Raw genomic sequence first — 27,803 nt, 5'->3', positions numbered from 1 at the left:
CTTTATCATGTTGAGGTATGTTCCCTGTATTCCCACTTTGCTGAGAGTTTTGATCATACATGAGTGCTGGATTTTATCAAATGCTTTTCCTGCATTTATTGATAAATCATTAGATTTATATCTTTCCTTTTGTTTATGTGATGAATTACATTGATTGATTTGCAAATATTGAACCAGCCTTGCCTCCCTGGAATAAATCCCACTTGATCGTGATGTATGACTTTTCAATGTATTGCTGGCTCTGGTTTGCTAATATTTTGTTGAGAATTTTAGCATCTATGTTCATCAGGAATATTGGTCTACAGTTTTCTTTCTTTGTAGTGTCTTTATCTGGTTTTGGAATGAGGATAATGCTTGCCTCATAAAAGAAGCTTGGAAGTCTTCCTCCTCTTGAATATTTTGAAATAGCTTGAGAAGAATAGGCGTTAGTTCTTCTTTGAATATTTGGTAAAATTCGCCCGTGAAGCCATCCAATCTAGGACTTTTGTTTGCTGGGAGTTTTTTGATAACTGTTTCAAGTTCATTTGTTGTAATCAGTCTGTTTAGGTTTTCCAATTTTTCCAGATTGAGTTTTGGAAGACTGCATGTTTTTAGAAACTTATCCATTTCACCGAGGTTGTCCAATTTTTGGCATATAGATCTTCATAGTATTTTCTTACAATCCTTTGCATTTCTGTGTTTTCAGTGGTTACTTCTCCACTTTCATTTCTAATTTTATTTATTTGGGTCCTCTCTCATTTTTTCTTGATGAATCTGGTTAAAGTTCCATCCATCTTGTTTACCTTTTCAAAGAACCAGCTCTTGATTTCATTGATCTTTTGTATTTATTTTTAGCCTCTATGTCATTTATTTCTACTCTGATATTTATTATTTCCTTCCTTCTACTTCCCCTGGGCTTTAGATGTTGTTCTTTTTCTAGTTCTTTTAAATGTCGGGTTAAGTTGTTTATTTGAGCTCTTTCTTGCTTCTTAAGGTATGCCTGTAGTGCTATGAACTTCCCTCTCAGGACTGCTTTCACTATGTCCCATAAATTTTGAGTTGTTTTATGTCCATTTTTTGAATTATTAAATTTAATACAGTGACATTGATAAATCAGGGTACATATGTTGAGAGAAAATATCTCTAGATTATTTTGACATTTGATTGTGCTGTATACCCCTCCCGCAAAGTTAAATTGTCTTCTGTCACCTTCTATCTGGTTTTCTTTGTGCCCCTCCCCTCCCCTAACCCCTCTCTCCTTCTTCACCCCATCCCCCCTCCCCAACCCCCCGCCACTGTTGCCATTACATTCTTGTTCATGTCTCTGAGTCTCATTTTTATGTCCCTTCTATGTATGGATTCATCTTAGTTTTTTTTCTGATTTACTTATTTCACTCTGTATAATGTTGTCAAGGTCCATCCATGTTATTGTAAATGATCCGATGTCATCATTTCTTATGGCTGAGTAGTATTCCATAGTATATATGTACCAAAGTTTTTTAATCCACTCGTCATCTGACGGAAACTTGGGCTGTTTCCAGATCTTTGCTATTGTGAACAATGCTGCCACAAACATGCGGGTGCATTTCTCCTTTTGGAGCCGTTCTATGGTGTCCTTGGGGTATATTCCTAAAAGTGGAATAGCTGGGTCAAAAGGCAGTTAGATTTTCAGTTTTTTGAGGAATCTCCACACTGTTTTCCACAGTGGCTGCACCAGTCTGCATTCCCACCAGCAGTGCAGGAGGGTTCCCTTTTCTCCACATCCTCGCCAGTACTTATTCTGTGTTGTTTTGTTGATGAGCGCCATTCTGACTGGTGTGAGGTGCTATCTCATTGTGGTTTTAATTTGCATTTCTCTAATGATTAGTGATGTTGAGCATTTTTTCATATGTCTATTGGCCATCTGTATGTCCTCTTTGAAGAAGTGTCTATTCATCTCTTTTGCCCATTTTTGGATTGGGTTGTTTGTCTTCCTGGTGTTGAGTTTTACAAGTTCTTTATAAATTTTGGTTATTAACCCCTTATCAGACGTATTGTCAAATATGTTCTCCCATTGTGTAGTTTGTCTTTTTATTCTGTTCTTGTTGTCTTTAGCTGTGCAAAAGCTTTTCAGTTTGATATAGTCCCATTTGTTTATCCTGTCTTTTATTTCACTTCCCCGTGGAGATAAATCAGCAAATATATTGCTCCGAGAGATGTCGGAGAGCTTACTGCCTATGTTTTCTTCTAAGATGCTTATGGTTTCACGGCCTACATTCAAGTCTTTTATCCATATTGAGTTTATTTTTATGAGTGGTGTAAGCTGGTGATCTAGTTTCATTTTTTTGCAGGTAGCTGTCCAATTTTCCCAACACCATTTGTTAAAGAGGCTGTCTTTACTCCATTGTATTTCCTTACCTCCTTTGTCAAATATCAGTTGTCCATAGAACTGTGGGTTTATTTCTGGGTTCTCTGTTCTGTTCCATTGATCTATATGCCTGTTCTTATGCCAGTACCAGGCTGTTTTGAGTACAATGGCCTTGTAGTATAACTTGATATCAGGAAGTGTGATACCTCCCACTTTATTCTTCTTTTTTAAGATTGCTGAGGCTATTCGTGTCCTTTTTTGGTTCCATATAAATTTTTGGAATATGTGTTCTATATCTTTGAAGTATGTCATTGGTATTTTAATTGGTATTGCATTGAATTTATAAATTGCTTTGGGTAATATAGACATTTTAATGATGTTTATTCTTCCTAACCATGAGCACGGTATATGCTTCCACTTGTTTGTATCTTCCTTGATTTCTTTTATCAATGTTTTGTAATTTTCCGAGTACAAGTCTTTAGTCTCCTTGGTTAAGTTTACTCCTAGGTACTTCATTTTTTTGGTTAAAATTGTGAAGGGGATTGTTTCCTTAATTTCTCTTTCTGACTGTTCATTGTTGGTGTATAAAAATGCTTCTGATTTCTGAGTATTGATTTTATATCCTGCCACTTTGCTGAATTTATTTATCAGGTCCAGTAGTTTTTTGACTGAGACTTTAGGGTTTTCTATATACAATATCATATCATCTGCAAATAATGATAGTTTTACTTCTTCTTTTCCAACTTGAATGCCTTTTATTTCTTCTTCTTGTCTGATTGCTGTGGCTAGGACTTCCAGGACTATGTTAAATAAGAGTGGTGAAAGGGGGCATCCCTGCCTTGTTCCTGATCTTAAGGGTATTGCTTTTAATTTTTTCCCATTGAGTATGATGTTGGCTGTGGGTTTCTCATAGATGGCTTTTATCATGTTGAGGTATGTTCCCTGTATTTTCACTTTGCTGAGAGTTTTGATCATGAATGGGTGCTGGATTTTATCAAATGTCCTTTCTGCATCTATTGAAATTATCATATGGTTTTTCTCCTTCTTTTTGTTTATGTGATGAATCACATTGATTGATTTACGAATATTGTACCAGCCTTGCCTTCCCAGAATAAATACCACTTAATCATGGTGTATGATTTTTTCCATATATTGTTGGATCCAGTTTGCTAATATTTTGTTGAGGATTTTAGCATCTATATTCATCAGAGATATTGGCCTATAATTTTCTTTCTTTGTGTTGTCTTTGCCTGGTTTTGGAATCAGAATTATGCTCACCTCATAAAAGGAGCTTGGAAGTCTTCCTTCCTCTTGAATTTTTTGAAATAGTTTGAGAAGGATAGGAGTTAGTTCTTCTTTGAATATTTGGTAAAATTCCGTTGTGAAGCCATCGGGCCCCGGACTTTTCTTTGTTGGGAGTTTTTTGATAACTGTTTAGATCTCCTTTGTTGTAATCGGTCTTTTTAGGTTTTCTGATTCTTCCAGATTGATTTTTGGAAGATTGTATGTTTCAAGGAATTTGTCCATTTCATCTAGATTGTCTAGTTTTTTGGCATACAGTTCTTCATAGTATTTTCTTACAATATTTTGTATTTCTGTTGTGTCAGTTGTTATTTCTCCCCTCTTATTTCTAAGTTTATTTATTTGAGTCCTCTGTCTCTTTTTCTTGGTGAGTCTACTTAAAGGTTCATCAATCTTGTTTACCTTTTTAAAGAACCAACTCCTAGTTTCATTGATCCTCTGTATTGTTTCTTTAGCCTCTATGTCATTTATTTCTGCTCTGATCTTTATTATTTCCTTCCTTCTACTACATTTGGGCTTTACTTGCTGTTCTTTTTCTAGTTCTTTTAGATGCAGGGTTAAGTTGTTTATTTGAGCTTTTTCTAGCTTCTGAAACTGTGCCTGTAGTGCTATGAACTTCCCTCTCAGCACTGCTTTCACTGTGTCCCATAAATTTTGAGTTGTTGTATGCTCATTGTCATTCGTTTCTAGGAAATTTTTTATTTCTTCTTTGATCTCATTCTTAATCCATTCATTATTTAACACCCTGCTATTTAGTTTCCATGGGTTTGAGAATTTTTGAGCTTTTCTGCTGTGATTCATTTCTAGTTTCATGCCGTTGTGATCGGAGAAAGTGCTTGATATGATTTCAGTCTTCTTAAATTTGTTGAGAGCACTTTTGTGCCCTAACATGTGGTCTATCCTAGAGAATGTACCATGAGCACTTGAAAAGAATGTATATTCTGCTGCTTTAGGGTGAAAGGTTCTGAAGATATCTATTAAATCAAGTTGATCTAGTGTTTCCAATAAGTCTGCTGTTTCTTTGTTAATTTTCTTTCTTGAGGATCTATCTAGTGATGTTAGTGGGGTATTGAAATCCCTTACTATTATAGTATTGCTGTTGATCTCGCCCTTTAAACCCATCAAAGTCTGTTTTATATATTTGGGTGCTCCTATATTAGGTGCATAGATATTTATAATAGTTATATTTTCCTGTTGGATTACTCCCTTTATCATTATGTAGTGGCCTTGTTTATTTCTTACTATATCCTTTGTTTTAAAGTTTAATTTGTCTGATATAAGTATTGCTACCCCAGCTTTTTTTTCATTTCTGTTTGCATGAAACGTTTTTTTCCATCCTTTTACCTTCAATCTATGTGTGTCTTTTGTTCTAAGGTGTGTCCCTTGTAGGGTCACACCATATGTATGGGTCCTGTTTTCTTATCCACGCAGCTACCCTATGTCTTTTGATTGGATCATTTAATCCATTTACATTTAAGGTTATTATTGATATGTAGTTGTTTATTGCCATTTTCTTCTTTAAAGGTGTATTCTTTTTTTTTTTTCTGTATTCTTTTCCCACTTTGATCTGTTTACACCAGGCCCCTTAATATTTCCTGCAGCATTGGTTTGGTTGTAATGAATTCCTTGAGTTGTTTTTTGTCTGGGAAGCTTTTTATTTCTCCTTCGATTTTAAATGATAGCCTTGCTGGATAAAGTAGTCTTGGTTGTAGGTTCTTGTTCTGCATTACTTTGAATATTTCTTGCCATTCCCTTCTGGCCTCAAGTGTTTCTGTTGAGAAGTCAGATGCCATCCTTATGGGGGCTCCTTTGTAGGTGATAACTTTTTTTTCTCTTGCAGCTTTTAATATTTTCTCTTTATCGCTTAGCTTTGGTATTTTAATTATGATGTGTCTTGGTGTAGGTCTCTTTGGGTTTCTCTTTAATGGAGTCCTCTGTGCTTCTTGGATTTGTGAAAGTTTCTCTTGCATTAATTTAGGGAAGTTTTCAGCTATGATATGATTGAACAAAGTCTCTATCCCTTGTTCTTTTTCTTCTTCTTCAGGAACCCCTATGATGCAAATGTTATTTCTCTTCATGTTGTCACAGAGCTCTCTAAGAGTTTCCTCTGACTTTTTGAGTCTTTTTTCTCTTTTCTTCTCTGCTTTCATGCCTTCATTCCAGTTGTCCTCTAACTTGCTGATTCGATCCTCTGCTCTATCTATCCTGTTTTTAATTCCTTCCATTGTGGTCTTTATTTCTGATATTGTATTTGTCATCTCCAACTGATTCTTTTTTATACTTGCTATTTCTTTATTTAGGTTTGCTGTTTCTTTATTTAGGTTTTCAAACTGCCCCTCCATTTTTGTTCTAAGATCCCTAAGCATCCTTACAATCATTATTTTGAACTCCGCATCTGGAAGTTTGATTATTTCCATATCACTCAGTTCATCTCTCAAAGGTGTCTCTTGTGGTTTCATTTGGATTGCACTCCTTTGTCTTCTCATCTTCTTTTTTTTTATTTGTAGAGTTGGTTGAGTCTAGGCTTGGTGTTGTCTGCCTCCAGTTTTCAGTTGTGTTATTTCTAGGTCTTCTTGGGTTAGTATCAGCTATTATTTGTAATCCACTTTTGGATTTGGGCAGCTTTGAAGTCTTGATTTGTTTGTTTTCTTAACAGGTGATAGTCTTTTTAACTGATCTCAGCAGGGGCTTCCTTGAAACTGTATCCAGGAATGCTGTGGGTGTAACCTGAGACGCTGAAGGTCTCTTCCACCAAGTAATCTCACTGGGGGCAGGGTTTTTTCTCAGCTTCAGTAGGGGGAGGTGTATCTCAGATCTCCATGGAGACCTGAGTTACTGCCCCTCCTCCCTACTTCTTGTTTTCAGCTGTGTCTTGTTGCGCTGATTGGAGCTGGATAGATGTCCAGAGATCTCTGATCCGGAAGCACTTCAGCTCTGTTTTGTGAAAGGTTCAGTACCTCCCCCAGCTATGGCCGCCTCCAGCACGAATGAGTCAGCTTTTTAATTTTGTTTCTTGCATACCTTAGCCCCTCACAGTCTGTCCCTCTCCCTGTCCTTTCCACTTGGGAGATAAGCTGGTCTTTTCAACCCACCTTGCTCCCTGGTCGCCAGGTAAGTGGCTTTGAGCAGTAGTTTCTGCTCTTTTTCCTCTGTGAAATCCTCTCTGGGCTCTCAGCCTCACCCTCCCCCCCTTCCGTTCCTGTAAGCAGAGGAGATTCAGGCACTCCTTACCAGAATTATTGTGGCTTCCTCTTTGCTCCTTGGTTTTTGAGAGCTGTTCTTGCAGTTCAGTGTTGGTTTTTCATGCTGATATTTTCTAAATTGATTTGTATTCCAGTTTGGTGTTGAGAGCTGGGCGTCTGTGTGTCCGCCTACTCTGCTGCCATCTTCTGAATCCCCCTTATGCCCATTTTTATTTGTTTCAAGGAAATTTTTTATTTCTTCTTTGATCTCATTGTTAACCCATTCATTATTTAATAATATGCTATTTAGCTTACAAGTGTTGGAAGGTTTTTTAGTTTTTCTATTGTTGATTTCTCGTTTCATGCTATTGTGATCAGAGAAGATGCTTGATATGATTTCAATCTTCTTAAATTTATTAAGAGTCATTTTGTGTCCTAACATGTGGTCTATCCTAGAGAATATACCATGAGCACTTAAAAAGAATTTATATACTGCTGCTTTGTGCTGAAGGGTTCTGAAGATATCAAATCAATTGATCTAGTGTGACATTTGAGGTTGCTGTTTCTTTGTTAATTTTCTGTCTGGAGGATCTATCCATTGATGTTAGTGGGGTATTAAAACTCTCTACTATTATAGTATTGCTGTTGATCTTGCCCTTTATGTCCATCAAAATATGCTTTATATATTTAGGTGCTCCTATATCAGGCACATAAATATTTACAATGGTTATTATCCTCCTGTTGGATTGCTTCCTTTATCCAATGTAGTGACCTTCTTTGTTCCTTACACTGCCTTTGTTTTAAAGTCTATTTTGTCAGATATAAGTATTGCTACCCGAGCTTTTTAAAATTTATATTTGTATGAAATACATATTTCCATCCCTTCACTTTCAGTCTATGTGTATCTTTTGTTCTGAGGTGGGTCTCTTGTACACAGCGTAGGTATGGGTCCTGTTTTCTTATCCATGCAGCTACCCTATGTCTTTTGTTTGGAGCATTTAATCCATTTACATTTAAGGTTATTATTGATATGTACTTATTTATTGCCATTTATTCTTTAAATCTACAATACTCTTTTTCTTTTTTTCATTTGCTCTTTTTTATAGCAGACCCCTTAACATTTCTTGCAGTACTGGTTTGGTTATAAAGAATTCCTTGAGTTTTTTTGTGTGTGTGTCTGGGAGGCTTTTTATTTCTCCTTCAGTTTTAAACAATAGTTTTGCTGGATAAAGTAGTCTTAGTTGTAGGTTCTTGCTTTGCATCACTTTGAATATTTCTTGCCTATCTCTTCTGGCCTCAAGTGTTTTTGATAAGAAATTGGATGTCATCCTTATGGGGGCTCCTCTATAGGTAATTACCTGCTTTTCTGTTGAAGCTTTTAGTATTTTTTTCTGTGTCTGTTAACTTTAGCACTTTAATTATGATGTGTCTTTGTGTAGGTCTCCTTGGATTAATCTTTAATGGAATTCTCTGTGCTTCTTGAACTTGTCTGACTTTCTCCTTCATCAATTTAGGGAAAATTTCAGCTATGATTTTTTCAAACAGGTTCTCTACCCCTTGTTCGTTCTCCTCTTTTTCAGGAACCCCTATGATGAAGATGTTGTTTCTCTTCATGTTGTCACAGAGGTCTCTTAGGGTTTCCTCAGTCTTTTTGAGCCTCTTTTCTTTTTGCTACTCTGCTTCTGTGCTTTCGTTTATCTTGTCCTCTAAATTGCTGATTCAGTTCTCTGCTTCATCCAGCCTGCTGTTGATTTCTTCCAGCACAGCCTTCATTTTCAATATTGTATTTGCCATTTCTGACTGGTTATTCTTTATGATTTCAATGTCCTTTTTGGTGTTTGCTGTCTCTTTATTAGTTGCTTATTATGTCAATTTATTGTCACTCTAAGATCATTAAGCATCCTAAAAATCATTATTTTAAACTCTGCATTTGGTAGTTTGGTTACTTCCATCCCATTCAGTTCTTTTCTGGGGATTTCTCTTGTTGATTCATTTGGGCCACATACCTCTGTCTGCCTATTTTGTCTGTGAATAATTAGCACTGTCTGACTTTGAAATTTTTGTGGTGTCTTTATGAGGAACATGGACTTGGTGGTACTGACCTCCAGGCCACCAGTTTTCCTTGCTCTAGGAATACTTCTGGAGGGCACTATTTTCCTCTTTTTATATGAGTATTGAATGCAGTTAGTACTTTTGTGGGCACAGTTGTCCCTTCAGGCTTGCTGGCTCTAAGGGTCAACCTTGATCATGTATATTACACACTATGCAATGTCTGTCTTGTTGGGCATATTTATTCTCCACAGTGTTTGGTGCCTGCTAAACTCCTCCTTTGGGTATGCTGCTTGTATAGCTACCTGGGTTTAGGGTTAGTGCTGTCTGCCATCTACTACTAGCTGTGTTGGCTCTAGATCTTCTTGGGTTGGCATCAAGTATTGTTTGTAAGCCACTGTGGGCTATCTTTCTGCAGCTACTGCTCTTTTTGTTCTTTGCTTGGGTAGTGTGGGAGGGGCCAACCTTTCTATAAGGATCAGCTTCTTCCTGCTTAGAGTGACAGCAGCTCTGTAAAAGCCCCAAGTGCCATAAGGGTTGTCTCCACTTTTCAGCTGCTCCTCCTCCTCTTGCAGCTGCCTGGTCTTCCCACAGAGTTTTCTTTAGAAAACTGTGTGGGTTCAGACTGGCCTCATGCAACAAATCCCTCTCTAGGTTGCACACTTGGTGGGTTAGGGCAGCTGATGTTGGGAATATAATGTTAGTGAGACTCCGTACTTCAGAGGTCTCTTGGTCAGAAGCTTGGTACTGGGAATGTGGCCTTTACTCCAGAGCCTAATATCTCAGCTACTGCTGGATACTCAAAGTTTATTTCTCCCCAACAAGTTGAGCAGCAGGTTCATATTGAGTGTGGCCAAAAGTCCCCTCTGCAGAAGTTCTTACAGCTGGTGAGACCCTCGTCTCAAGGAGGAAGACTGAGAGAGTCCTCTCCTGGGGCTGACTGTGCCCCACTAGAAGGTGGCTAAGCTCCTCAACTTCATCTAACAATAGGCTCACAGGGACCCACATGTTAAATACCCATGCTCCAAGCCTCTCTCCCTTCCCCTTGTGGAATCTAGCCCCGCAGGGCAGGATATCTGGTGTGTAGATGGGCTGACTGTGAAGCTCCACCCTATCCAATGCACATGAGCTGCTGTGCTGGTGCTGATCAGAGAGAGTGGAAATTGCCTGAGTTGGGCCAGGTGTAAGGAGCCCTTCTTTAGGATATCACTCTAGCAAGGGTTGTTAGGTCCAGAACTGATGCTCTCCACTGCTGGCCACTGGATGTGCCAGCTCTGGCCTCCCTGTCAGAAATTGGTGCAGATCAGTGGGAGACACTGCCTGTGACTGGCCCTCAGCAACCTTCTTGGAGCTACAAGCAATCCAGAATTTGTGGCTGCCTCTGGTGGGCCCAGGTGCACATGGAAATACCAGCTGTATACCTAGGCTGGCTTTTACCTAACGTGGACCTGGGAGAATGTCCACTTAAAAGGCTGAGGTTTCCTGAAGCCTCTGTCTGCTGGCTGCTTGTTGGGCTCAGCCACTGAAAGAACCTCTGGTAGAGTCTAGAGCCTGCAGCAATTCAGGGATTAGGCAGGGTGGTGGGTGTGGCTCCACCCTTAAGCCCCAGGTGTCATTTTCTCCAGACTTCTTTTGCAGTCCTCAGTAGAGTGTGGCCCCAGGAGTCTGGTGGGTGTGGCCTCTGAGACTGAAGGGTGTGGTCTGCCCATCCTTGGGACAGTTTCTACAGAGTCTTCTGTAAGGGGAAACACCAATCTTAGAGTCAGGAGTGTGCGGAGGAAAGCTCTGGCTCCAACACCAGAAAACTGAGTCACTGAGGCACCCCCTGCTTTCTGACCTCTCAGACCCAGTCTCCATGACTGAGATAGGAGAGACTCCTGAGGGTAGAGCAGTTGCTTCTTCCCAGGCTGATGCTGCTCAGAGGGGACTGCTCCACCCAAGAAAGATGGTGACCGCAGTATTGGAGAATGACTCAGCACAGGGGTTCTGGTGGCCGTCCACCATGTCTCTCCCTGGGCCTCCAACTTTACAGTCTCCTCATGCAACTCTAGTCCTCTCAGCTCTCCTTCCACTGGAGCCCTGGGTAAGTGGCTGTGAACAAGATCTTCTGCACAGGCCCTTTAAGACAGAGCTTGTATCTCCAAGAGCTCTGTCTCTTTCTCGTGACAGAAATCCAGCTCTTTTCACCTCCAAATGCTCTGTGGGTGCCATTTCTAGGCTCTGGGGCTCTAAGCTGGGGCTCCAAGCCTGAACCTGAAGACCCACACCTCTCAGAGTAACCCTCCCTGCAGTGAGAGTCCCTTTGGACCCTCAGCTGCTACTCACTCCTGGGAGTGGGGCAGCCCTTTCTGCATCTCAGCCGTTCCTATGAGTCTCTGTGTGGCTTCTTCTGTGATCTTTGGTTATAGACTCCTCTTCATTTTGTCCAAAGTTGGTTTTACAAGATGATTGCTCTTAAATTAAGTTGTAATCCAATTTGGTCCTGGGAGGTGGCAGTTGGAACATATGCCTACTCCGTTGCCATCTTGGAATCCCAGTTATATGTATTTTAAAAAGCTTCTAAAGTAAGTCTAATGGGCAGCAAGCTTGAGAATAACTGATATAAATTATCACACTAATGACAGCTATAGTGGAACTATGATACAAATATATGTAAGAGCCCCATAAATTACCTCTTCATGAGAAGAAGCAGTATGGTGTGGTGTTAAACCAGGCATGGCTGGATACTGCCCATTTAATGAGTTTGTGCGGTCTGCGATTAAATTTTAATATTCTCCACTACTTAAAAAAAAAAATTCTCTGCTACTTTAAAATCTCAGCAACTCAGAGCGGAAGCATCTTTGATTATTGGAAATTGAGATATTTAAGAAGATAGTGATATGCAGAAAAGAATTCTGTGTGTGACTAATCTAGGGTTAACTTTCAATAATTGGTCTAATGGATTTGCAATACTTCTTTATTTTTTAAAAAAATTCCATTATAAAGATTTACAATTTTTGTACTCGTCTGTACTCAATATGAACTGTTTGACATTTAACAGCGATATGAAACCCACATTCTTTTTAGGCGGAGTTTGCCAATGCACACCCAAGGTCAAACAATTCATTATTTTTGTGGTCAAGTGTGCTGAATCAAGTGGCATTGTAGCATAGACAACAGCTACAGTTGATAACTAAAAACATGTCCAGGCTGTTTGTAAAACAAAATAATTGTTTTATTTGCAATATAACCCCTTCAAGCACATTAAATTAATTAAATACTGTTTTTTGTTTTTGTTTTTGTATTTTTCTGAAGCTGGAAACCGGGAGAGACAGTGAGACAGATTCCCGCATGCGCCTGACTGGGATCCACCCGGCACGCCCACCAGGGGGCGACGCTCTGCCCAGCAGGGGGCGATGCTCTGCCCCTCCAGGGCGTCGCTCTGTTGCGACCAGATCCACTCTAGCACCTGGGGCAGAGGCCAAGGAGCCATCCCCAGCGCCCGGGTCATCTTTGCTCCAATGGAGCCTTGGCTGCGGGAGGGGAAGAGAGAGACAGAGAGGAAGGAGAGGGGGAGGGGTGGAGAATCAGATGGGCGCTTCTCCTGTGTGCCCTGGCTGGGAATCGAACCCAGGACTTCTGCACGCCAGGCCGATGCTCTACCACTGAGCCAACCGGCCAGGGCCTAAATACTGTTTTGATTGATTGCAATACAGTTTGGATATTTATACGGTATGTAATTATATATTTTTTAACATATATTTTATTAAAATAATAATGTATATTAAAATGTTTTTTAAATTAATTTTAATGGGGTGACATTGATAAATCAGGGTATATGTTCAGAAAAAACATCTCTAGGTTATTTTGACATTTGATTATGCTGCATTCCCCTCACCCAAAGTTCACTTGTCTTCCATCAACTTCTAACTGGTTTCCTTTGTGCCCCTCCCCTCCCCCAACCCCAGCCTTCTCCTTCCCTCCACCCCGTAACCCGCACACTCTTGTCCATGTCTCTGAGTCTCATTTTTATGTCCCACCTATGTATGGAATCATATAGTTCTTAGTGTTTTCTGATTTACTTATTTCACTCAGTATAATGTTATCAAAGTCCATCCATATTGTTGTAAATGATCCGATGTCATCATTTCTTATGGCTGAGTAGTATTCCATAGTATATATGTACCAAAGCTTTTAAATCCACTTGTCCACTAATGGACACTTGGGCTCTTTCCAGATCTTCACTATTGTGAACAATGCTGCCATAAACATGAGGGTGCATTTCTTCTTTTCAAACAGTGCTACGGTGTTCTTGGGGTATATTCCCTAAAAGTGGTATAGCTGGGCCAAAATGCAGTTCTATTTTCAATTTCTTGAGGAATCGCCATACTGTTTTCCACAGTGGTTGCACCAGTCTGCATTCCCACCAGCAGTGCAGGAGGGTTCCCTTTTCTCCACATCCTCGCCAGTACTTATTCTGTGTTGTTTTGTTGATGAGCGCCATTCTGACTGGTGTGAGGTGCTATCTCATTGTGGTTTTAATTTGCATTTCTCTAATGATTAGTGACGTTGAGCATTTTTTCATAAGTCTATTGGCCATCTGTATGTCCTCTTTGGAGAAGTGTCTATTCATTTCTCTTGCCCATTTTTTGATTGGGTCGTTTGTCTTCCTGGTATTGAGTTTTAGAAGTTCTTTATAAATTTTGGTTATTAACCCCTTATCTTCTAGAAATATTGTCAAGTATGTTCTCCCAATGTGTAGTTTGTCTTTTTATTCTGTTCTTATTGTCTTTAGCTGTGCAGAAGCTTTTTAGTTTGATACAGTCTCATTTGTTTATCCTGTCTTTTATTTCACTTGCCTGTGGAGATAAATTGGCAAATATATTGCTGTGAGAGATGTCAGAGTTTACTGCCTATATTTTCTTCTAAGATGCTTATGGTTTTACTGCTTACATTTAAGTCTTTGATCCATTTTAAAAGTTTATTTTTGTGAATGGTGTAAGTTAGTGGTCTAGTTTCATTTTTTTGCAGGTAGCTGTCCAATTTTCCCATCACCATTCGTTGAACAGGCTGTCTTTACTCCAATGTATGCTCTTACTTCCTTTGTCAAATATCAGTTGTCCATAAAAGTGTGGGTTTATTTCTGGGTTCTCTGTTGTGTTCCATTGATCTATATGCCTGTTTTTATGCCAGTACCAGGCTGTTTTGAGTACAATGGCCTTGTAGTATAACTTGATATCAGGAAGTGTGATATCTCCTACTTTATTCTTCTTTTTCAAGATTGCTGAGGCTATTCATGTTCTCTTTTGGTTCCATATAAAGTTTTGAAATATGTGTTCTATATCTTTGAAGTAAGTGATTGGTATTTTAATTGGTATTGCATTGAATTTATAAATTGCTTTGGGTAATATAGACAGTTTAATGATGTTTATTCTTCCTAACCATGAGCACAGTATATGCTTCCACTTGTTTCTATCTTCCCTGATTTCTTTTATCAATGTTTTATAATTTTCTGAGTACAAGTCTTTAATCTCCCTGGTTAAATTTATTCCTAGGTACTTTATTTTTTTGGTTGCAATGGTGAAGAGGATTGCTTCCTTAATTTCTCTTTCTGACAATTCATTGTTAGTGTATAAAAATGCCTCTGATTTCTGAGTATTAATTTTATATCCTGCCACCTTGCTGAATTCATTTATCAGGTCTAGTAGTTTTTTGACTGAGACTTTAGGGTTTTCTATATACAATATCATATCATCTGCAAATAATAATTTTACTTCTTCTTTTCCAATTTGGATGCCTTTTATTTCTTTTTCTTGTCTGATTGCTGTGTCTAGGACTTCCAGAACTATGTTGAATAAGAGTGGTGAAAGGGGGCACCCCTGCCTTGTTCCTAATCTTAAGGGTATTGCTTTTAATTTTTGGCCATTGAGTAGGATGTTGGCTGTGGATTTGTCATAGATGGCCTTTATCATGTTGAGGTATGTTCCCTGTATTCCCACATTGCTGAGAGTTTTGAACATAAATGGGTGCTGGATTTTATCAAATGCTTTTTCTGCATCTATTGAAATTATCATGTGGTTTTTCTCCTCCCTTTTGTTTATGTGATGAATCACATTTTTGATTTCCAAATATTGTACCAGCCTTGTCTCCCAAGAATAAATCCCACTTGATCATAGTGTGTGATTTTTTTCATATATTGCTGGATCCGATTTGCTAATATTTTGTTGAGGATTTTAGCATCTAAATTCATCAGGGATATTGCCCTATAATTTTCTTTTTTTGTGTTGTCTTTGCCTGGTTTTGGAATCAGAATTATACTCACCTCATAAAAGCAGCTTGGAAGTCTTTCCTCCTCTTGAATTTTTTGAAATAGCTTGAGAAGGATAGGAGTTTGTTCTTCTTTGAATATTTGGTAGAATTCACTTGTGAAGCCATCAGGCCCAGGATTTTCTTTTTTGGGAGTTTTTGATAACTGTTTCAATGTCATTTGTTGTAATTGGTCTGATTAGGTTTTCTGATTCTTCCAGATTAATTTTTGGAAGATTATATGTTTCAAGGAATTTGTCCATTTCATCTAGGTTGCCTAGTTTTTTGGCATACAGTTCTTCATAGTATTTTCTTACAATATTTTGTATCTCTGTTGTGTCAGTTGTTATTTTTCCACTCTCATTTCCAATTTTATTTATTTGAGTCCTCTCTTTTCTTCTTGGTGAGTCTACTCAAAGGTTCATCGATCTTGTTTACCTTTTCAAAGAACCAACTCCTGGTTTCATTGATCCTCTGTATTGTTTCTTTAGCTTCTATGTCATTTATTTCTGCTCTGATCTTTATTATTTCCTTCCTTCTACTACATTTAGGCTTTACTTGCTGGTCTTTTTCTAGTTCTTTTAGATGCAGGGTCAAGTTGTTTATTTGAGCTTTTTCTAGCTTTTTGAGGTATGCCTGTAATGCTATGAACTTCCCTGTCAGGACTGCTTTTGCTGTGTCCCATGAATTTTGACTTGATACATACTCATTATCGTTCACTTCTAGGAATTTTTAAATTTCTTCTTTGATCTCATTGTTAAGCCATTCATTATTTAATAACATGCTATGTATTGTACTTTCCAAGTGTTTGAGTATTTTTCAGTTTTTCTGTTGTGGTTGATTTCTAGTTTCATTCCATTGTGATCAGAGAGTGCTCGATATGATTTCAATCTTCTTAAATTTGTTGAGACCACTTTTGTGTCCTAACATGTGGTCTGTCCTAGAGAATGTACCATGAGCACTTGAAAAGAATGTATATTCTGCTGCTTTAGGGTGAAAGGTTCTGAAGATATCTATTAAATCAAGTTGATATAGGATGTCCTTTAAGTCTGCTGTTTCTTTGTTAATTTTCTTTCTTGAGGATCTATCTAGTGATGTTAGTGGGGTATTGAAATCCCCTACTATTACAGTATTGCTGTTAATCTCACCCTTTAAATCCATCAAAGTCTGCTTTATATATTTAGGTGCTCCTATATTAGGTGCGTAATTATAATGGTTATATCTTCATGTTGGATTGCTCTCTTTATCATTATGTATTGACCTTCTTTATCTCTTACTATATCCTTTGTTTTAAAGTCCATTTTGTCTGATATAAGTATTGCTACCCCTGCTTTTTTTTCATTTCCAATTGCGTGAAATATTTTTTCCATCCTTTTATTGTCAGTCTATGTGCATATTTTGTTTTAAGGTGTGTCTCTTGTAGACAGCATATGTATGGGTCCTGTTTTCTTATCCAAGCAGTTTCCCTATGTCTTTTATCGAATCATTTAATCCATTTACATTTAAGGTTATTATTGATATGTAGTTGTTTATTATCATTTTATTCTTTAAAACTGTATTCCTCTTTTGCTATATTCTTTTTCTTCTTTGATCCTTTGATCTGTTTACAACAGGCCCCTTAGCATTTCTTGCAGCCTTGGTTTGGTTGTAGTGAATTTCTTGAGTGGTTTTTTTTGTCTGGAAAGCTTTTTATTTCTCCTTCAATTTTAAACAATAACCTTGCTGGATAAAGTAGTGTTGGTTGTAGGCTCTTGTTCTGCATTACTTTGAATATTTTTGGCCATTTCCTTCTGACCTGCAGTGTTTCTGTTGAGAAGTCAGAAGTCATCATTATGGGGGCTCCTTTGTAGGTGATAGTATTTTGTTCTCTAGCAGCTTTAATATTTTGTCTTTATCACTTAGCTTTGGTATTTTAATTATGATGTGTCGGTGTAGATTTCTTTGGATTTCTCTTTAATGTAGTTCTCTGTGCTTCTTGAACTTGTGAGATGTTTTCCTGCCTTAATTGAGGGAAGTTTTCAGCTATGATATGCTTGAACAAAGTCTCTATCCCTTGTTCTTTCTCTTCTTCTTCAAGAACCCCTATGATGCGGATGTTATTTCTCTTCATGTTGTCACAGAGCTCTCTTAGAGTTTCCTCAGACTTTTTGAGTTTCTTTTCTTTTTTCTGTTCTGCCTCCATGCCTTCATTTATCTTGTCCTCTAACTCGCTGATTTGATTCTCAGCTTCATCCATCCTGCTTATAATTCCTTCCATTGTGTTCTTTGTTTGTGATATTGTATTTTTCATTTCTGACTAATCCTTTTTTATTTTTTCAATGTCCTTTTTTTTATATTTGCTATCCCTTTATTTAGGTGTTTGTAATGACCATCTATATGGTTCTAATATCTTTGAGCATCCTAAGAATTGTTATTTTAAACTCTGCATCTGGTAATTTGGGTATACCTGACTCATTCAGGGCATTTTCTGGGGATATTTCTTGATTCATTTGTGTTGCATTTCTCTGCCTTCTCATTTTGTCTGTGTAAATGAAGGTTTTGGCCACTGGAGTCCACTGGGTGTGGTCTCTGTGTTCCCTAGGCGTAGTCTTTCTGCAGGCCCGCCACCCCCTCTGATGTTGCTGCCTAAGGCATTCTGGCATTGGCATTGCTGGTACCTGCCCACTGGGGCTGTTGCTGTGGTTTCTGCCTCTCCTTCACAGGAGTGGCTGTGATTATGTGCTCTGGTGTACAAGCCTCGGTGTCCTTGTTCTTTGCCCCACCCCCACAGGTGGCATTAGGCTTGGCCCTGAGGGCGGGGTGAGCACCTTTGCTCAGCTGCAGGTCTCTGCCTGATTCCGGGCTTTCACCCCACCCTTGCAGGAGGAGCCCATTCCTGGGATAGCTGCAAGCCTTGGCTCCACAGGCTGGGTGGGACTGCGTGCCCACGCTCAGTAGCGGGACTTCACCTGTTCTGGGCTTTTGGCTGCACCCCCGCAGGAGGAGCTGGCTCCCACTTCAGGCCACAAGACTCGGTTCTGCAGGTGGAGTAAGGCTGTGCTCCTGAGCCCTTGCTCAAGGGTGGGTCTCCACCCCTTCTGGGGTTCCTGCCCTTCCCCTGCAGGCTGGATAGCAGGTGGCCCGCAGCAGGGCTTGACCACTTTTGCATGTCCCCTCCTCCCCAGCCAGGCGAGACTGAGCTCACACCTGGGCCTCAGTGGTGGCCAGCCAGCTTCTGCCCTTGTTGACAGAACTGCATTTCCTTGTCCCACCGCCGCCCGCCCTCGGGCAAGCCCTTAGCCGTGTGGGTGGGGGTGCTGCAGCTCAGACCCTAACTACTGTAGTCCCAAAAGCTTCCTCCTTTAAGCGACTCTGCTCTGAGTGCTGCTAGAGAGCTTGTTTGGCTGGTGTCCTACTTCCCTTTGCTGGTATTGCTGTTTCCAGGGAAATATTCACTTCAGATTTGGGGAGTGACTCGTCCCAGAGGTTATGGTGGCTGTCTCTCAAAATGTTTCTCCCTGTGCCTCCTAGATTACACTCTCTTCCTGCTACTCTGGTCCTCTCCTCTCTCCCTGTCCCCCAGAACCCCAGGTGAGTGGTTGTGAGAGAGGTTTTCTGTGTGGTCCCTTTAAGAAGAATCCTGGGTCTGAGAAATCAGTCTCTTTCTCACAAACAGTATCCTGACTTGTTTTCAGCTAAATACTGTTCATACACCTCTTCTAGGCTCTGGGGCTGCAGGCTGGGGCTCTGTTCCTGGGACTCAGAACCCTCCCCTCTCTACTAAACTCACTTCCCGCCACGTGAGTCTTTCCTGGCTGCTGTTTGCTCTGGGGAGCTGGGCAGCCCTCTCCGCATTTCCGCTTTTCCTACCAGTCTCAGTGTGGCTTCTTCAGTGTTCCTTGGTTGAAGAGTCCTCTTAGTTTAGTCCAAAGTTGGTTTTTCCAGATGATGGTTCTTAAAATTAGTTTGTAATCTACTTTGGTTCTGGTAGGTGGAAGTTGGTATGTCCGCCTACTCCATCGCCATCTTGTCTTCCTGCAAAACCACTAAAAATGTTTTTCACTCACATTTATTCATAAACAAATTACATTATAAAATTTTGTTTACATAAACGAATCATTTTTGTCTTTAACATTTTTTAATTTTAGTATTTCATCCGGCTCGTGAAAAAAGTTTTCTTTCTAATCTGGCCCGGGGGCAAAAACTGTTGGCCATGCCTGTGCTAGAGTGATCCTCATTGTACATTTACACAGTTCATTACTGTGTAGAGTGGGCTTCAGTTTTACAGAAAAGGTGAGACAGAAATGGGAGCTGCGAGTGCTAGGAGGCTGCATTTTTGATGACTGATCCCTTTTAGTTCCTAGACTGGACAATTTTGTAATTACACATTCTGTAAAGCCCACTGATCCCAGTATAACTGTTACACTAATGAACTTGATCCTAGCTGTCCTGCCTTTTGGTGGCATTGGCCTAGTTCGAGTAATTTTCACAAAATAGCTTGGTAATCAAATCAACCTTATATTTTACTCAGCTGAATCATTATTTCAGAAATATAACCATTCCGATTAAGTTATTGGGGCCATCAAATACTGCTCTAACACTATATTCCAATTCTGCTTGACTCTTCATCCTGACTTTTAAAAAAGCAATGAATATATTCTTTACCCTGGGCAACTTTGGAAAGAAAATAAGGAGGATGTATCAATACTGTAATTTTTTTTTTCAGTGAGAGGAGGGGAGACAGTGAGACAGACTCTTGCATGTGCCCTGACTGGGATCCACCAACCAATCTTATCTAAGGATGATGCTCAAGTACCAAGCTATTATTAGCACTTGATTCTGACACACTAAGACCAACCAAGCCATCCTCAGTGCCTGGGGCCGACACTTGAACCAGTTGAGCCACTGGTTGTGGGAGGGAAAGAGGGAAAGAACGGGGTGTGTGAGAGAAGCATATGGTCACTTCTCCTGTGTCCCCTGACCAGGAATTGAACCCAGGATGTTCATTCACTGGGCTGATGCTCTATCCACTGAACTACCAGGCAGGGCATTTTTTTTTGAGAGAGAGAGAAAGAGAGAGAGGGAGAGAGATCAGAAGCATCAAGTTATAGTTGTGTTAACCTTAGTTATTCATTGATTGCTTTCTCAAATGTGTTTTGACTAGGGGGCTCCAGCTCAGCCAGTGACCCTTTGTTCAAGCCAGTGACCTTGGGCTTCAAGCCAGAGACCTTTGGGCTCAAGCCACCACTGATCAGGCTCATTACTGTCATATTTTTAATAGGCATGTATAATTAAGAATAACAAAGGAATAAAACTTTCTAATATCTAGCTGTGCCCTCTTCCATGAAATATCTTGTCTAAGAAAATGTTCACTGAAAGAGAACTATCATCCTTAGCACAAAATAATTATAATAATCTCCTCAAAAATCTAAATATTCTGCTTTATTATGTATGGTGTCACGGTTAAGAGAAAAAGAATTCTGTTCTTTTTGATTGTTAATATTTACTGAACCCACTTAACTATTCTCCAATTTTTTTTGTACCACCCATAGGTAAACACATGGCAAGGTGGTCGGTGCTAAGAGGGAAAAGGGTTTAAAGGAGAGTAAAAGGGAGAGAGGATGATTTGAGAAAGACATACATTCAAGGGTGGATTCCAGTGGTAAATTCATATAATGAAATGCTGTATACCAATGAAAATGAACTAGCCACAGCACCAGAAGGACACATATTAGTTTTACAAGTATCAAATTCAGAATATATCACTCCATCTCAATAAGGTCCTAACAGGCAAAACTAATCTCTGGTATTAGAAATCAAAATAGATACGACCTTTGAAGAAAAGAGAAGCAGATAAGGAGAAAAGTGTATAATCTTCTTTTTCCTGACTTGGGTGTTGGTTTCTCAGTTGTATTCACTTTGTGATAATTAATTCAACTGTACAATTATGATTTCTGTATTTTCTATATGTGTGTTATAATTTTGCAAAGCGTTAAAAAGTTTTTTTAAGAAATGGAGTTCAGGCCTGACTGGTAGTGGTGCAGTGGATATAGTACTCACCTGGGATGCTGAAGTGCCAGATTCAAAACCCCAAGGTCACCAGTTTGAGCACAGGCTCATCCAGGTTGAACTCAGGTTTGTCAGCTTGTGAGCAAAGTTGCTGGCTTGGGCTTGGGATCATGTCAATGAATCATGATCAGTGGCTTTAAACCTAAGGTCACTGGCTTGAGCAACAGGTCACTAGCTCAGCTGGAGCCCCCCAGTGAAGGCATGTATGAGAAGCAATAAATGAACACTAAAATGCTACAACTACAAATTGGAGCTTCTCATCTCTTTCCCTTCCTGTCTGTCTCTCTTTCTCATTTAAAAAAAATTGTGAATAACTAGATATCCACATGCAAAATGCCTACCTCTCTTCATATATAAAGATGAACTCAAAATGGATCAAATATCTGAGTGCTCAACCTATACCTCTTATGTAAATGCTTAATCTATAGCTTAAAACTATAAAACTCTTAGGAGAAAACATAGATGTAAGTCTGCATGGCCTTAGATTAAACAATGTTTTCTTGGCTATGATTCTTAAGGCACAAGCAACCAAAAAAAACCCCGATAAACTGGATTTATTACACTTAAAAACTTTATGTGTCAAAAGACATCAGTAAAAAAGTGAAAAAACAACCCAAAGAATGGGGAAAATATTTGTAAATCACATATCTGATAAGGGTCTAGTATTTAGAATATATGAAAACCTCTTACAACCAACAACAAAAAGATTAATAATCCAATTTAAAAATGGTAAAGGATTTGAACAGACATTTCTCTTAAGAAGACATATAAATAGCCAATAAGCACAGGAAAAGCTCAATATTATTAATCATTAGGGAAATGCAAATGAAAACCATACTGAGATATTGCTTCATGCCCACTAAGAAGGTTATAATACACATACACACATGTGCATGACCAGACAATAACCAGTAGTGTTGGTGAGGTTATAGATAAACTGCAACCCTCATACATTATAGCTGGGAATGTAAAATAATGCAGTCATTTTGATAAACAGTTTGTTAGTTCCCAAAAAGTTAAACATTAATTTGCCATTCAACCCCGCAATTACACTCCTATGTATATATATCCAAGAGAACTGAAAACATATCCAAACAAAAACTTGAACATGCATGTTCATAGAAGCATTATTAATAACAACCAGAACATGGAAACAACCCAAATATCCATCAATTGATAAGTAGATAAGTGAAATGTGGTCTATCTGTACAATAAATTTTAGCCATAAAATGGAACAGAATACAGAAACTTGTTGAAATATGAATGTTAAGTGAAATAAGCCAGAAACAAAACATCACATACTGTATGATTCCATTTTTATGAAATTCCAAGAATAGGAAAACTCATAGAAACAAAAAGTAAATTAGTGGTTGCCAGGATTTGGAGGGAGGGAATATGAGAAATGACTGCCTAAATAAGCATGGGGCTTCTTTTTGGGATAATAAAGTTGGATAATGTTGATGGCTGCACAACCTTCTGAATATACTAAAAACCACTCAATTATAAACTCCAGCATGGTGAATTTTATGGTATGTGAGTTATGTGTCAATTAAAATAAATTAAGTGAATTAATGATTTTCTTTTTTCTTTCTTTTTTCATGGTGGAGCTTGGGAAGGCTATATTATTATTATTATTATTATAATTTTATTTTTTTAATGGGGTGACATCAATAAATCAGGATACATATATTCAAAGATAACATGTCCAGGTTATCTTGTCGTTCAATTATGTTGCATACCCATCACCCAAAGTCAGATTGTCCTCTGTCACCTTCTATCTAGTTTTCTTTGTGCCCCTCCCCTTCCCCCTTTCCCTCTCCCTCTCCCCCCTCCCCCCATAACCACCACACTCTTATCAATGTCTCTTAGTCTCACTTTTATGTCCCACCTACGTATGGAATAATGCAGTTCCTGGTTTTTTCTGATTTACTTATTTCACTTCGTATAATGTTATCAAGATCCCACCATTTTGTTGTAAATGATCTGATGTCATCATTTCTTATGACTGAGTAGTATTCCATAGTGTATATGTGCCACATCTTCTTTATCCAGTCATCTGTTGATGGGCTTTTTGGTTGTTTCCATGTCCTGGCCACTGTGAACAATGCTGCAATGAACATGGGGCTGCATGTGTCTTTGCGTATCAATGTTTCTGAGTTTTTGGGGTATATACCCAGTAGAGGGATTGCTGGGTCATAAGGTAGTTCTATTTTCAGTTTTTTGAGGAACCACCATACTTTCTTCCATAATGGTTGTACTACTTTACATTCCCACCAACAGTGTATGAGGGTTTCTTTTTCTCCACAGCCTCTCCAACATTTGCTATTACCTGTCTTGTTAATAATAGCTAATCTAACATGTGTGAGGTGGTATCTCATTGCAGTTTTGATTTGCATTTCTCTAATAACTAAAGAAGATGAGCATCTTTTCATATATCTGTTGTCCATTTGTATTTCTTCCTGGGAGAAGTGTCTGTTCATGTCTTCTTCCCATTTTTTTATTGGATTGTTTGTTTGTTGTTGAGTTTTATGAGTTCTTTGTATATTTTGGATATTAGGCCCTTATCTGAGCTGCTGTTTGAAAATATCATTTCCCATTTAGTTGGCTGTCTGTTTATTTTGTTATCAGTTTCTCTTGCTGAGCAAAAACTTCTTAGTCTGATGTAGTCCCATTCATTAATTTTTGCCTTCACTTCTCTTGCCTGTGCAGTCAAATTCATAAAATGCTCTTTAAAACCCAGGTCCATGAGTTGAGTACCTATGTCTTCTTCTATGTGCTTAATTGTTTCAGGTCTTATGTTTAGATCTTTGATCCATTTTGAGTTAATTTTAGTACAGGGGGACAAACTGTAGTCCAGTTTCATTCTTTTGCATGTGGCTTCCCAGTTTTCCCAGCACCATTTATTGAAGAGGCTTTCTTTTCTCCATTGTGTGTTGTTGGCCCCTTTATCAAAAATTATTTGACTATATATATGTGGTTTTATTTCTGGACTTTCTATTCTGTTCCATTGATCTGAGTGTTTATTTTTCTGCCAATACCATGCTGTTTTGATTGTCGTGGCCCTATAATATAGTTTGAAGTCAGGTATTGTAATGCCCCCAGCTTCATTCTTTTTCTTTAGGATTGCTTTGGCTATTTGGGGGTTTTTATAGTTCCATATAAATCTGATGATTTTTTGTTCCATTTCTTTAAAAAATGTCATTGGAATTTTGATGGGAATTGCATTAAATTTGTATATTACTTTGGGTAATATGGCCATTTTGATTATATTTATTCTTCCTAACCAAGAACAAAGAATATTCTTCCATCTCATTATATCTTTTTTGATTTCCTTTAACAATGATTTATAGTTTTCATTATATAAGTCCTTTACATTCTTTTTATGTTTATTCCTAGGTATTTTTTTTGTTGCAATCGTGAAGGGGATTATTCTTTTGAGTTCATGCTCAAATGTTTCATTGTTGGCATATAGAAAGGCTATTGACTTCTGTATGTTAATTTTGTATCCTGCGACCTCACTGTATTGGCTTATTGTTTCTAGTAGTCTTTTTGTAGATTCTTTGGGGTTTTCGATGTATAGGATCACATCATCTGCAAAAAGTGATACCTTTACTTCTTCTTTTCCAATATGGATGCCTTTTATTTCTTTGTCTTGTCTGATTGCTCTGGCTAGAACCTCTAGTACCACATTAAATAAGGGGAAGGCTATATTATTTAGGGATGGTTTCAGGGTGGTTGGAGGAACTAGTACAGTCTGATCCAGGGGATAATAAGTATGGGTACTGTATTTCTGCTGGGCTGGGTGAAAAATGCTTGTTAATCAAGATGCTCCCTCTATTAATGCCACTTTACTGGGCAGGGTGCTAACTGTGACACTGTTCTGGATTCTCTCCTCCAGCTGATAAAGCAATTTTGGAGATAAGTGTCCTCTACCAAAACTGCTAGAGATGGACTCATACTAGGGCATAGTGCCTTGGACACACAGAGCCTATGACTGATGCGATTGGGCTTTGCCGGGGAGGGAGAACTGAGCAAGAAGCCCAGGGGGATGAAGTCACTGCAAATGAAATGGCAGGAATGGCATGAAAATGAAGAAAGTCATAAACTTTACCATTATGTTTCTGCAAAAAGCTGATGACCTTTTCCAGCACGGTGGTTTTGTCCATTTTCCGTGTGTTGCCAGGGAGCATAGAGCTAAGCTCTTTGATGAGAACATTGAACTGGTCCCGACGCTTCTTCTCAGACTTGTTTCGAGAAGCTCTGCAAACACAAAACACACGGGTTACTGGAGCATTCTGCTTCCTGAAGGCTTTCTTATGAAATGGAGGTATTTCCCATCAGTACATGCTCTGTTGTGATCACACTATCAAGACTTCCACAGAAAGTAACATTCACTACAGTTTAGAACTGAATCAAGGGGACAGAGAGATGTTTTGCTAGACTCTTGGTCACAAAGAGAGACAGCATTAACAAAAAAGTTCTGACTCAGATGTAAAATTTTACACAGCTTAGCTGTCAACAGATGCCACTCACTCTGACTTCACAGAGCTTTGATCTTCAGAGAACAAGCACATGGTGTTTAGATGCTGCAGCCCCGAGTGTTTTGCTCTGATAGTTCTTTCTTAGCCTCAAATAATGGTCCCCAACTCAGAGCACCCATCCAAGTCATAGAGGGCAGCCAGGGTCCTCAGTTTTTAGCAAATAGCCAGTGCCACCCAGGGCATATGTCCTGGCCACTGCCCCAGAACTCATTATCCTGTCTGGGAGACAAGGAACACCCCACATGGAACTACCTGCAAGCTATGCCCAACCCAGGGCCAACATAGGACAGGAACTGCTTGTGGTTGTCATGTTGATAAGAGTGGCTCAACCCTTTTAAATATGACATGGAGGAACCTTAAGTGCATATTACTATGCAGAAATGTATGGCCAGTAGCCACGGCCACCATCACAGCTGCCTGGCCAATGCAGGTTTGTAATAGACGGTAATAAAACAATGATGCAGACAGATGGTAATAAAACAATGGAGCCAAGAACTGGTGGGTGTATGGCCAGGAGCCACCATTGTGGCCATTCACATGCAGGTTCCCATTGGATTTGGGCAGACAGTAAAGAAATGGCAGACTCGGACGATGGTGGGCCATTCTGTTTATTGGTGTCTCACCAAGACAGGCAAACCACAAGAGAAGACAAGGGAAAAACAGAAAACCTGATTTTCCCATGAAGGGCAAGGGATCAGGGAGGCCCCTGCAATGATGATAGCAGGAACTGAGAGAGCAAGCTCCCAGTCTGCCCCCATTTTATAGTGTAGAAATCAAAACCTTTAAGCCAATATACAAAGAAGAAAGTCTCTGATACAAAGTCACTTATCTGAGGCATAAATGGGATTCCTCATAAGAGTGCACCACCCCACATTATGCAACAGTTAAGGGTGTGGGGAAAAGCTTAGTGTTGAGATCTTAGTATTAAAAGGATAGGAAAGGCTTAGTCTTAAAACTAAGCATTAGGCTATAAGGATCCTGCCTGCTTACAGCCTGTCCCCCACACCCAAATCAAACTATAAGCGAGCAAACATATACATCATATTTGCAAACTTACTTGACCCACAAGAAGCTAATCTGAAAAGGCCTCATCCTACATATGTGATTCCAACTGTATGTTATTCTGGAAAAGACAGAACTATGGAGACTGATAGATACATGAATTTATATGAAATTCCAACTGCCCTTTTGTTGTCCCACCTGGCTGCCTGACCTCACCCTTACTTACTGGATAATTGCCCCTGAGGCAGAAGAGTTCCAGAAAGCTGATCAACCTCCCAAGGAGGAGTGTTCCAGGAAGCCAAAACCATAAATGCTAAAAGGGAACTTCTGACTCAGTATCCTCTCAGGCTCTCTCAAACTCTATAAAATTCACCTCATAATCTGTAACTAGTGCCCTTCTTCCTGGAGAAGTGACCGGCAGTGTTCCTTTCTTCCTTTCAATAAAGCCTGTTACTCTGGTCTTTTCGGACTCCCATGGATTCCTACATTTAGTGCCGAAACCCGGGACAGGGTGCTAACTGCCTGGACAGCCCCTCTTTGCCGTCCAAACTTACAACCAGGGAAACAATGGGCAGTGGCAGCTCATCCCGGACTTACTCCCTGATTCTGTTTGGACGTGTAATTGTAGGTCGATTGGCCGGTGATCTGTCCCTGTCCTGAACCCCTGCCAACCAGAAAGATAAGGAGTTTCTCCCTCCCCTTCCCTGGTTGGCCTCCAAATTTCTCTCTAAAAACACCCCCTTCCTGATCAGACAGTTTTGACTTCGGACTCCGTATCTACGAGTGGTCTGCCTCTACTCCTTTATGGACTTCTATGAAAGTCTAGGTGCACCTAGCAAGGCCACTCTCCTACATCCCAGGATTTCAGCCTTGGGGTGACGACCTCTTGTCTGAGACTCTCTTTCTATGGAGATTTTCTCCACCCCTTCTCTCACCGGTCTCCTCTACTGTGGGCTCCTCTCAGTCCAAACCATCCAGCCAGACTCCCCTCAGAACATGGGCTGCTCCCAATCTCAGGCCTCAGAGACTACTCCTTTACTCATCTGAGACTACTCCTTCAGGACTCCT

At 39.5% G+C, this 27,803-nt stretch overlaps 1 protein-coding gene across 2 annotated transcripts in view; it reads right to left on the bottom strand.

The window, feature by feature from the left end:
• Positions 1-27,803, bottom strand: part of NPAS2 (neuronal PAS domain protein 2) — a 274,339-nt gene that overhangs the window by 80,926 nt on the left and 165,610 nt on the right. For both annotated transcript variants that reach the window (XM_066268232.1, XM_066268233.1), the window contains exon 3: positions 25,304-25,452. In XM_066268232.1, the coding sequence (XP_066124329.1) occupies positions 25,304-25,452 (149 nt within the window). The remainder of the gene's footprint in view (positions 1-25,303; positions 25,453-27,803) is intronic.

This window comes from Saccopteryx bilineata, chromosome 3 (genome assembly GCF_036850765.1).
Source record: "Saccopteryx bilineata isolate mSacBil1 chromosome 3, mSacBil1_pri_phased_curated, whole genome shotgun sequence".
NCBI classification, from domain to species: Eukaryota; Metazoa; Chordata; class Mammalia; order Chiroptera; family Emballonuridae; genus Saccopteryx; species Saccopteryx bilineata.
The sequence above is the reverse complement of the archived record's forward strand: the minus strand, read 5'-3'. Positions and strand labels throughout refer to the sequence as shown.